The following is an 11723-nucleotide window of genomic DNA, read 5'->3' on the forward strand; positions in this document are numbered from 1 at the left end:
CCTCGAAATTTTACACAGATACCCTCGATCAAAAGGAAAAAAACACACCTGAGCCCTCGGGCGAGGCGGACAACACTCGGGCGAGAAAGACAGGGTCGAGTGAGACGGACAGCACTCGGGCGAGGCAGACAGGGGTCGGCAGCTCACCTCCGGTCCCACTGACAAGGTCTTGGGGTCGGGAAGAAACAAGCCAAAGCGGAACGGCGGAAGGCGGTAAGCTTCGGGCGGCGGCGAGGTCCGGCGGAGCTCCGATGGCGGTGGTGCTTCTGGTGGACAACAAGCAAGCTTTAGAGCTGCGCGAGAGGATGGCGAAGCGGCTGGCGGGGTCAGCAAGGCGCGGTGTTGGGCGGAAGGGGGAGCTCCACAGAGAGCTCAGGCGGCGGCGCTTGAGCGCGAAGCAGACGGGTGTGTGGCAGCGAGTGCGGTGGAGAAGATCAGAGTAAGTAGTGCAGCAAAGGCGGTGGTGGCAAAGGGAACTCAGGTAAGAGGCTTCGGTACCCCTTTTATAGCTGCGCGAAAGAGTTCGGAGGAAGGAAAACGAGCTCGAGAGGGCGCGAGGATAAGATCGAGGGAGAAGAAGTGCTCTGTCGCGGCGGTGATTGGTCGACGCTTCCACTGGCGAGATCGGGCGCGATCTGGCCCTGGTTGGGCAGCAAGGATTTGGGGCTGGGGCAAAGCGGGTTTGCCGGGCACGCGGATCTGCTAGGTCTGCGCGCGTGTGTGGTTGCGGCCATCCATGGCGGCGGCATCCTTGGTGGACAGGAGGGAGGGAAGGGCACTACAGGCAAGGGCGCTGCAGGCGAGGTGACAGGGCGAGCGATGTGACGCGAGCATGCGCGGGACTAGCGGCTCTGCCGGAGCACGCTACTGGCGGGGCGGCGGAAGAGCTGTCATTGCCGGCGCGGTGGTTGGCGGAGACGGTAGCGTCGTGTGGCACGCGCGCGGCAGCGCGACTGAGGTGTGACGGGAAGGTTGGAAGGCGTTGGGGCACACGGCCGAGGATCCGGGTAGGGCGGATGCGCGCGGGAGGTGAGGCCTCGGGCGGGATGAGACGAGGCAGAGAGGCCTGCAGGGCGCTTCTGCGCGAGACTGGGAAAGAGGCGCGCTACTCCATCTTGTCGCAGCCGGCGACTGGGCGAGGCGGCGCTCGCCGGTGAGGCCATGCCACACGGTGGCGACACTTTAGAGCACGGCGCACGCGCGCTCTGGCGCTTTCTGGCCGACGGATTCGCGAGATCCCTCGTCGGGCCCATCTTCAAACCTCTGGATCTCTCAATTTCCAAACTGCACCATGTTGACTTCCTTTACAAGAGTTGTAGCACACAGACCAAGGTCCAACTTTTGTAATTTGACCGGGTTCAAAAACACGGTGGATTTGGAGAATCAAAGCTCCAAAGTTTGGAGGAACGCTTGTCTTCAGAACTTAGAGAAAAACGGCGGTTTTGCTGGTTTTCAGGGGTCGGGGCTGATTTGAGCTGCAGATTTGGGAAGCTTCGGAGGTGAATTGGACCAAGGTCCAATTAACAAAGTTGTTGTAGGAACTTCGTTCTCCGACTTCTATAAAGGGGTTTCTTGATGCTCTGTTCAACTTTCCAAAGATAAACTCGCTCTAAGGCGCTAGGTCGGCTATTTTCCAAACTAGGGGACTTGTCTTAAGATTAAAACTCGGCGTATTAAATCTAGGTCGTTACACCGCCATTCAGCAGGCGGAGAGCTCTGCGTCGTGACAGCGGCATGCGACCTCTTGCCTGACTGAGGCATTAGGGCCGCACGCGTTGAACCGTTCCGTCTGCCCACCACAGCAGCCGCCTCGAGAAGGGCAGGGCATCGCGGTTGCACCACAGCCTGACCTGGCACCTGCTCCACGCCATCCGCATGTGCACGAGCGGCTCAGGCCGAACCATGACGCTCGTAGCATCATCAACACCCGACGCCTAGCTCGGCACGATGTCGACATCGACCGGATGGCGGCGAGCGCGTGCAGCGCGGGCCCCAGCTGGCTCCACAAGGAGCACGAGGAGACGCACCCTAGGCATGGTGATCGTTCGAGCGACCGGTACGGCGATCGGAGCCCTAGCCTGGATGGCCCGGGGCCACGGGCCTTCGGTCGCTGCATTTAGAAAGTGTCATTCCACAGCGTTTTCGACCGCCCACCAACATTGCCAAGTACACTGGGGATACGAACTCCCGGTGTATGGCTTGAAGACTTTCGGCTCGCCTACAGAGCCGGCGAAGCGGATGATGACTGCTTCGTCATCCAATACCTCCCCATCTGTGTAGGGGGGTTCGTTCGGGCATGGATCGAATTTCTCCCGCCCAACAGCATCCACGACTTGGGGGGCCTCAAGAAGGTGTTCATCGGGAACTTCCAGGGGACATACGTCCACCTTGGGAATTCCTGGGACCTCAAGAGTTGCAAGCAGGAGGCCAACGAGTCCTAGTAGGATTACATCCACAGGTTCTCAAGCCAGTGCAACTCCCTTCCTAATATCGTCGATGCAGGCATCATCAGCGCGTTCCTGTTCGGGACCACCTGGAAGTCCCTGGTCCACAAGCTCGGCTGTGTGAAGCCCCGTACCACCCGCGGCCTGCTCGACATCGCTATGAACCATGCCTCTGGCAAGGAGGCGGTCGGGTGATCTTCAGTGGTGGACGGGACAAGGGCAAGGCCAAGCGCGAGGTCCAAGATGAGGGCCCCTCCACCCAGCGGGGCAAGAAGAACAAGAAGGATCGGTGCCGCCTGACCAACCCAACCTTGGTCGCCACGACTGAGCGCCTGGGCAAGTAGCCCCAATAGGGCCAGCCCGACCACTTTGACAAGCTGATGGAGAGCCCGTGCACCAACCACGCCTACCCCATCAAGCACCTCTATAAGGACTGCGAGCTCCTCAAGCGCTTTCTGCGACAAGCTGCCAAGCCCAAGGATGGGAAAGGCAAAGAGGACGCGATTCGGAGGGGAGGCACGGCGGTCAAGGATGTAGACGGCTTCCCTGACCCCGAGGGATGCCTCATGATCTTCAGAGGGTCCGACGCCGACCACAGCAAGCGCCATCGCAAGGTGCGCTATCGAGAGGTATGTGCCGCCGAGTCGGCCATCCCCACTTTCCTTCGCTGGTCGGACTCCCCGATCACATTTGATCAGGGGGACCATCCTTCCCACATCCCTCGACCAGGTCGCTACCCGCTCATCGTCGACCCCAATGTCGGCAAGAAGCGCCTCACTAGGGTGCTGATGGACGGGGGTAGTGGCCTCAACATCCTGTACGCCGAAACCCTTGACGCCATGCATATCCCCCGGTCGGAGCTTCAGCTCGTGAGCTCTCTCTTCCATGGTGTGATCCCGAGGGCGTAGGCGTACCCGCTCGGACAGATCGATGCTAGGAAAGCCTAGAAGCAATGTGGAAGCAAAGACAAAAGATCCGAGACAAAACAACTCTTAAGCATCTGATGGCACACATCATAAATTCATGTATATGTACCTTAAATTAGTGTTTTCTATATTAAAACTAAAAGGACTATGTAATATAGGGATATATATTTTTATGATGACATATGTAGGTAATTTAGATTCAGATTTAAAGGTTACTTTAGGTTATTTTTAATATAAAATATATGTGTAATTTATATGCAAATTTAAGGGGTTATTTTAAATTTTGTTTTATAATGGCAGAGGTGGGTAATTTCGGTATACATATAGAGATTATTTAGATTTTTATAATAGCAAAGATGGGTAATTTTTTAGAAAAATATAATAGATCCGGTGGCTATGATGATTAAAACAACTGGAATGTTGGACGAATGTTTTAAATTTTTGTGAGAAATTCTTGAATTTATCTTTTTTTCTAACGCATCTTGCGAGGATTCATACGGAGGCTCCAGAAGTAGTCCCCAATTTATAATAGTACGATTACTAGGATTACTTTAGATTATTTTTTATATTAGAAGAGTGGGTAATTTTGGTATAGATGTTGGGGTCGTTTCGAAGTGTTTCCATAATCACGGAGGTCGGTAAGTTTTTTTTTAAAAATATATCCGATGGCTACGATGGTTAAAACTACTAGATTAATAGATGGATGTTCTAATTTTTACGAGAATTTCTTGAATTTATCTTTTTTTTTCAACGTGTCTTATGAGGATTCACGAGGAGGCTCTAGAAGGGATCTTCAATTAGTAATAATTAGTAACAGTAAGATTAGAATTGGCCTACCTGACTTTTTCCTCGATGTTTAAATTATTTTAAAAAATCATAAAAATCTTTATATGAAAAAAACCTGAAGCCATGTTTGCCAATCTGTACCCTAGTGCCTTCACGTGACGCGACGTTTTAGTTCTAGCCGAATTGATCGCAATCCTAATTCCCGATCGACGATCATCCATGCCCTTGCCTAGTGGCCATAGTGGTGTGTTGGTTGTTTGCTACCCACTAGCCATGCCCAGCGCTTAGTGATGTGTTGGTTGTCGTTATCTCATCATATTCAACCTCCAACAATTGATAAAACAAACTTACTAAGGGTTTATAATCTAAGGTATTACATAAATTTTGATGTTTATTTGAATAAAGGATCTCACCGGACAAAAATGGACCAAATTGGCCCAGGTGCAGGTTCGGCCGACCTTGATCTACCACATTCTCCAGTCTAGCCTCGCACACATGAAAGGAAACACACTTAAGAATGATGAAGCATGTTGGATCGATATCGGTTGGATCAGAGGGTCAGGGTGGATCTCACATAGATCTATGGGTCCATCAAGTCGAACACAAGTGGTGCACTCACCTATCAATTGACCCAATGGATAACCCAAGACGTCCATGACTTATGACGGTGGATCGGAGGGCTAGAGGACCATGGGTAGGTTCAGCTGAACCCACCATGGCTCCTACGAACACCCAACTGCCACCAGAAGCGAGTTACTGACTCCAAGATAGAATCTCCGCCGTGCACGTGGCAAAGGTAGCGGAATGGATGGGCCCACAGTGAACCGCCTCCTCCCTCGCCTACAAGTACCCAATGGCCTAAACCGAGCTCATCAAGCTATAAATAGTGGGAGTGGCACTAGAATACACGCACGAGAGAGAAGAGCTCCAAAGCAAAGCGTTTGCATTAGAATACTTAGAAAATAGGGAGAGAGGCGAGGCGAGAGTACCATGGAGGAGCTAGGAGCTGTGAGGCCCTCTTCCACTCAGTAACTCAGTGGATGCAGCTACTCTTTAAGTGACTACATCCAGATCTTGTCTGGTAACTTTGTTAATTCATGACTAATTAAGTTTCAGTTCTTACCTACTCTTGTTTACGGTTCCTCGTTCACTGCTTACGGTTCCTCTAGCAGCGGAATAAGGTAGTAATCAATAGTGCTAGATCGAGCTCGGGTCAGGCGAAAAAAGTCTGGTTCGTTACGAGCTAATATAAAAATTTATACCCAATACCATCCCATAGGTAGACCTGAACATTTTAGGCTCTGCCCGAGCCCGGTGGGTTTTGGCCCGTGCAAGCTGTAGGGTTGGGATGGTAAGCAAAAATCAAGCCCAAAAGAATTTCTACTAAAAATGAACGAGGAGCCCAAGCACGGCTTCACAACGTCTATCGCCCAAGCCCAATTTTGCCAGATATCACAAGGGCCTTTCCAAAAAAAGAACGATATCACAAGGGCTTTCACGCAAAAACGAAAACTCCATTCCACTGCCGCCGCTCCATTCCAAAAATCCAAAACCTCCCCCCAAAATCTCAAGATCCGCGGCGACCATGCGCCGTGGTGGCGGCGGGGGCGGCGGCGCCGGCCGGCGGCTCCCCAAGTCCTCCCTGGCGCTCTCCGCGCTCGATGCCACCCCGGCGCTGGACTCCAGCGCCATCCCCATCCGCAACCTCGACTCCGCCTTCTCCCGCCGCGACTCCGACGCCGCCAGCCTCTGCAGCAGCCGCCCCGCTTCCTCCGTCGGCGTGGGCGTCGGCGCCGGCCCCAACTTCTCCGACCGGGCCACGCAGGCCGCCGCGCTCCGCATCGTCAACGGCTACCTCTCCCCCGCCGTCACGCTCCGCGGGCCGCTCCCCGCCGCGCGTGACATCCAGGCCGCGCTCCGCCTCCTCCTCGAGCGCATCGACTTCCCCCCCAATGAGGCCACCTTCGAGGACGACCTCATCCAGGCCCTCCGCTTGCTGGGATGCCCCCACAAGATCACCCGCTCCGCGCTCAAGGCCCCCGGCACCCCGCACTCGTGGCCGCCGCTCCTCTCCGTACTGCACTGGCTCACCCTCTTCGCCCAGTACTCCGATGCGGATGCCTCTTCCGCCGCCGAAGCCCCACCCAACGACCTGCTGCTCTACACCACCCAGGGCTACTGCCACTTCTTGTCGGGGGACGACGACGCTGTCGAAGCCCTCGACGAGGAGTACCTCTCCAAAGCCCGGATGGACGGTGAGGCTGCCGTTGCAAAAGTCCGTGCTCTGGAGAAGGATGCGCAGGAATTGGAGGCCGAGGTGAATAAGCTCACCTCTGGTCCCTTGCGGCGGGAGGCACTGGAGGCACAGAAGGAGGCCTTAACTGCAGACGTTCACAAGTTTGAGGCGGTGGTGAAGACCTGGAAAACTAAGATCGACGAAAGGGACGAGGCGTTGGTGGATCTGGAAAAGGAGTTGGAGGCAAAAGTGTTGGATGCCCAACGCACTGCTGCTGAAAACCAGGAGCTGCTGAAGAAGGTGGATGCTCAGGCGGTGAATGTGAGGGATATGGAGAGAATGCACAGGGAGATGCTGGCGATTGAACGTGACATTGCCAATGCTGAAAATGGGAAAGCGGCACTGGAGGATAAGGCCTGGGAGCTTGACGCTAAGCTGGTTACCAAGCTCGAGGAGCTTGAGGGACTTGCCGAGCAATGCAACCAAGCCCTCAAAAGGTATGAATGTGCCAAAATGCCTACTGTAATTTCTTCATTTTTTTGAATTTATTCCTCCATTCTTCTTGGACCAATTAACCAATTGTCTGCAGGCGTTTTTGTTCGGATGCGGAAAGCTCTATATAATCATTCATTTGATTTTTTTCATCATCTTAAGCTCTATAGTTTAGACTTTGGTTAAAAAATATCAGCTCAAAATTCCTTGTGTTTTGGAGAATTGTTTTGCTATGTATAAATCTTTAGGCCTTAATTGTGGTAATCATGATTTATAATTTTTCTTAAATTTATTGAAGATTCAGAGTTTGTGTTCATCATAGTTTCATTGATACTCTTTTGCTGCTGGCATGGCCCTTTATTTGTGCTCATTGCAGTTCTGTATGGCTTCTATGTGCTCCATAAGGAATTAGTTTGTCATTGTATTACTGAAATTTCATGAGTTGTTTTCAAAGATGCTTGAATACTTGATTTTTCATCAGTTATCCTTGAGGTTCAATGGCTTAAATTTATAGTGCTGACTGCCACTATCTGTTCGTGATCAACAAAGCATCTAACGTGTGAAAGATTAATCATCTTGACCTGATAGCTTTTAGGTATGATCTGTTTGGATGTTTCCCTGATCATAATGAATGGAACATAAATCAGCACGGTAGAGGTGTTACAGAACCCCAGAGAACTTATAGACAAAATCATTGTAAAAGAAAGTCAATGAACAATGTTGAGAAGTAATTTATGTACATTAACAAATCTATTGTTTTCTTAATCAGCTTTGGTCCTTAACTAATTGAATAATGTGGACTGGCACATGGCCATCAGTACAAGATAGTTTGGCTGCACATACAAATTTTGAACTAGGTTTATGCCAAACAGTGAATCATGTGACTTAACTATGAAACTTATTGTGTCAGTGATTATGTGGGGCTAAATGATTTGTTTCAAAGAAATTTGGGAATATTTTAGTAAAATTTTGGGCTTTTGAATAGCCAGCTGACATCATGTGTTTAATTTGTTGCCGTTGGGTTAACTAAAGATAGAAACAAACAAAGATTGAGATGTGATCTTTTTAGTGTGGTTTTGTTGTCGGTATTTGCATTACCAACTACTTTTGTGAAGTCTGTTTGTATTCTGTTCTCATTTTTACTCTGCTGGGCCAATTTTCAGGTTGAAACCTGGTATTGATTTTCAGTACATGATAAATTCAAAAGGATCCTCACCTGCGGAGATGCTAGGCCCTGGTTACAAAACAGTATTGAAACCTGCACTTATGGCTCATGCAGAGGAGAACAAAAGGATCACTGTCTCAAATCTTGCAGAGTCAGTTGATCTACAAAAGCAGTTGCAAGGAAGTGCTAAAATCCTGGAGGAGGAAAAGAGTAATATTTCCACTCTCCAGGCTAAACACGACAAGGTAAGTCCCTCCTTACAAACAGTACATTGCATTTTGTAGTTCAGAATGAATGTGATCTGAAATTAGTTTGCTACTCTTTGATTTGTTATTCTTGTTCTGAAATAATTACCACTATTGACCAAATGATATAACTCATCACGTTGTTCAGAATGAATGGATTTGACTTATGAAAATTCAATTTTTCTGTTATTGTAAATCAGATTTAATTTGTCTGGTGGACTATACTGATGTGTTGTGATTAGACTTGAGGGCTATCTAATTTATGTCTTTTGTAAAGATCAGTTCTTTTTGTAAGAGCAGGGCATGGTTTATCTTTTAGCATGTATGTGTATGTCCTTCCACCCTTTAGTGAGCCGCGCGGTGTCTGAAAGAACTGTATTGCAACTTTTATGTATGCATGGTTAATGAGTATCTTGGAGACTATCTAATTCACAGAGTCAGAGAAATAAAATGATGACTATGCCAATCAGTCAAGTGTTGGAGCAGTTGTCAAATATTAGAAAATGGGTTTTAATTCTGTTTTGCCCCCGTGTTGTAGCATTTCATCACTTATGTTACTCTGGTTTGCATCCTTTATTTAGTGTTCTTGAATTCCTTGTCCCAGTCTGTTTTCATGGTGATCCTAAACAATTATTTTATGGAGAAGAGCTTGGCCCTGGCTTTACCATACATCTCAAGTTGTTCTTGTATTTGCTGTTGTCTAGATGGTTGCTCGTTTGAATTTGCTGGATGGTGAAATCACAAATGATGGCTCAAGATGCACAGCTGAGGCTAGACGCATGAAAGATGAGTTGGAGAAAAAGTACAATGCGATAAGGTCGGTGGAGAAGGAGGCAGACGAATTTTTGAAGGTACTTATCATACTCCCTCCATCCCAAAATATAGCTACATTTAGGAACTTTCAGACATTAGGAAGACTGAAGAAAAGACTAAATTACCCTTGATTGATTTCTACAGCTGCTTATGCACTAATTACGTGCTGATTTATTGTCTGCTCTAGCCGCTTTGCATGCCTGTGCATATGACGCTATGTTTCTGCCTACGTTCCTTTAATTTCCGTTACACTGGCACTAGATATGCATCAGGCTAACAATTAGCTCTTGCCAATTCTGGTTCATTTGTTGCCAGATTCAACGCCAACTAAATTGTGAGGTCCATGCAAAAAGGCGACTGACATGCATTTTTTTCTCACCGTGTACAAACTTGCAGCCAAATTAGTTGTGGAACAAAATTAACGCCAATCACCTAATCCATTTTAAGTGACGCGGGGAGATGGATTTAGGGGGGTGAAGGGTATTTTTGTCTGTTCACATGTAAAAGATGGGTTGGGAACTCAAAACGCAGCTATATTTGAGACAAGTTTTGAATGTTTAATGTAGCTATATTTTGGGATGGAGGGAGTATTTGTTTTGTTAATTACTTAAGATGTGTTCTTTTATTAGCTTAACACATTCACTATCAGATAATTTAAAATAAATTCTATTTGATTTGATAGAATTCAGAGAAGAGGCTTCAAGATGCAATACTAAAAAATGATGAAGAAACTCAGGCAGCTGCTACCGAGTTGCTGCAACTTCTTGAATCCATCGCTGAGCATAAAGAGTTCATGGAAGCAACGATTGCTCAGAGGAGGAAGGAGCTTTATGAAGCTGCAGATTATATAGCCTCTTTGGCATCCAAGACATCATCGCCCAGTCCTCATATCTGAATGATTAGAAAATTTCATAATAAATTGCTGATTTCCCTTCTACGAGCATTGGGTCAATTGTCACCGATACAATAGATGAAATAATTAATCGATTATGTTTAAGAAATGACATCAAGTTTTTACTATGCAATAGGTGGGTCGTATTAGGATAGTCTTAACAAATGTTTCATTCTCATTAAATGATGTGCCATGTAAGCAAATATGATGATCATGAAGAGGAGAGGTATTAGAGTTATGATCCGAACTAATTTAGCTATTATCATCGAGCTAAACAGTAAACACTGTACATGCTCTAAAGAAAGTTTTACTGGACTATGTATAGATTCAATACTTAAGGCTTGGTCGACAGTGCTTTTTTTTTTTAAAAAAAAAAGTCCTTGCTAAGTCCCATTCAATCTGTAAAAAAGAATGCCCATGCCTTTTTTAGTGCAAAAGAATGTCCATTCTCATCTTACCGCTCGGGTACAAATGATCATCTACTCCCAATGGCATTAGCCCTTTCCGTGTACGTCTATAATGCGTGTTGAATTCTTCAATATTGTCATCTTTTTATCTTTAATAAGTCGTTTTCTATCTTCCTTAAAGTCGTTGGAAGAAAAAGATTGGGAAATTGACAAAGACCAAAAACACATTAATTTACATCGAGTCTCTAGACTAATTCAACAGGCACGGGGCGAAAAATATCACATCCATCAACCAGTAATATTGGCATTTCGCATACGACTACGTCAAGGGGTTAAATCTTTACAAGGTGTATGCACAACTTGAACTTCTCCTCCCATCCTCACCGGGAAGGAAGAACAAGCAAAAAAGTTATGTGAATGAAAGAATCGGATTTCCTATTCTATCTCTCTCTGAAACAAATCAGAAGGAAAAAAAAACATTTCCCTCTTAACACATCTAGGCCTCGTAGATGGTATCCAGGACGGGCCTCCACTGCCTGGGCCCAAGCCCATGATGATCCTGGGCCCGTTTACCGGCACACGCAGCCTCTTTTCCTTCGACCGCGTCCTCCTCGCCGTTGACCACCATCGGGAAGACCCTCTTGCCGCCGGCGGGCCTGTTCTTCCTCGATTTCTTCTTCCCCGAGACCAACAGCCCGATGGCCTGGACCTCACGGTCCCCCAGCCGCGCCCCGGCACGCCCGGCAGGCACGAGGAGGTACACCTCGCCGGCGTGCAGGAGCTCGTCGGCCGCCATCGGCCGCACCCGCCGCTCCCTCGTCACGTCAGAGGCGCGAGCCACCACGTGCCCCGGCGCGTCGATCATCAGCTCGGCGACCCCTGTGTGCTCCTCCACCCTTGTCCGGCTGCCGTCCGGCGCCACGACCACGGGCCGCGCGCCGGCGCCGCTCGCGACGACGCACTGCGAGACAAGGTTACCCATCCGTGTCCTGCTGCAGGCAACCACCAGCAGATCTTCGGTTCCTCCTGGGAATCGAGAGCGGCTTGGAGTTCCAACAGAGCTGTTGCTTGTGACTTGTGAGAACTGAGAAGAGCTGGCTGATGACTTGGATTGGATGTGCTGCTTGGGTGAGCTTGCACGGGGTGGCATCGGCTATATATCGTGGTGGCGGAGACAGCCAAGGAAGCTTCCTGGAAGGCGCCTGGTTCGAGCTGTGGCTGACACGTGGAGGCGTATGGTGCGTGGGTCTCGCGTGTGACTGGCTGTGGCGGGAGTGGGAGTGGCAGCGGGAGTGGAGTGTTCGGTACGTGAGCCTG

The 11723-nt window shown here is 48.9% G+C and overlaps 2 protein-coding genes across 2 annotated transcripts; one reads left to right on the forward strand and one right to left on the reverse strand.

Moving 5' to 3' along the window:
- Positions 1-5674: 5674 nt before the first annotated feature.
- LOC101757055 (kinetochore protein NDC80 homolog) lies at positions 5675-10246 on the forward strand. The gene is made up of 4 exons (XM_004967491.3): positions 5675-6889; positions 8048-8294; positions 8999-9145; positions 9790-10246. The coding sequence occupies exons 1-4, from the start codon at positions 5742-5744 to the stop codon at positions 10000-10002; spliced, it is 1755 nt and encodes a 584-aa protein (XP_004967548.1). The 5' UTR covers positions 5675-5741; the 3' UTR covers positions 10003-10246.
- A 437-nt stretch (positions 10247-10683) lies between these two features.
- On the reverse strand, positions 10684-11535 carry LOC101757450. Its single transcript, XM_004967492.4, has one exon. The coding sequence runs from the start codon at positions 11386-11388 to the stop codon at positions 10903-10905; it is 486 nt and encodes a 161-aa protein (XP_004967549.1). The 5' UTR covers positions 11389-11535; the 3' UTR covers positions 10684-10902.
- Positions 11536-11723: the final 188 nt, after the last annotated feature.

Source organism: Setaria italica, chromosome V (assembly GCF_000263155.2).
Source record: "Setaria italica strain Yugu1 chromosome V, Setaria_italica_v2.0, whole genome shotgun sequence".
In the NCBI taxonomy this organism is placed as follows: domain Eukaryota; kingdom Viridiplantae; phylum Streptophyta; class Magnoliopsida; order Poales; family Poaceae; genus Setaria; species Setaria italica.

Coding starts and splice junctions, on each gene's coding strand:
- LOC101757055 (XM_004967491.3), top strand. CDS start 5,742: ATGCGCCGTGGTGGCGGCGGGGGCGGCGGCGCCGGCCGGCGGCTCCCC. Junction 6,890..8,047: donor TGCAACCAAGCCCTCAAAAG/GTATGAATGTGC, acceptor GCCAATTTTCAG/GTTGAAACCTGGTATTGATT. Junction 8,295..8,998: donor TCCAGGCTAAACACGACAAG/GTAAGTCCCTCC, acceptor GCTGTTGTCTAG/ATGGTTGCTCGTTTGAATTT.
- LOC101757450 (XM_004967492.4), bottom strand. CDS start 11,388: ATGGGTAACCTTGTCTCGCAGTGCGTCGTCGCGAGCGGCGCCGGCGCG.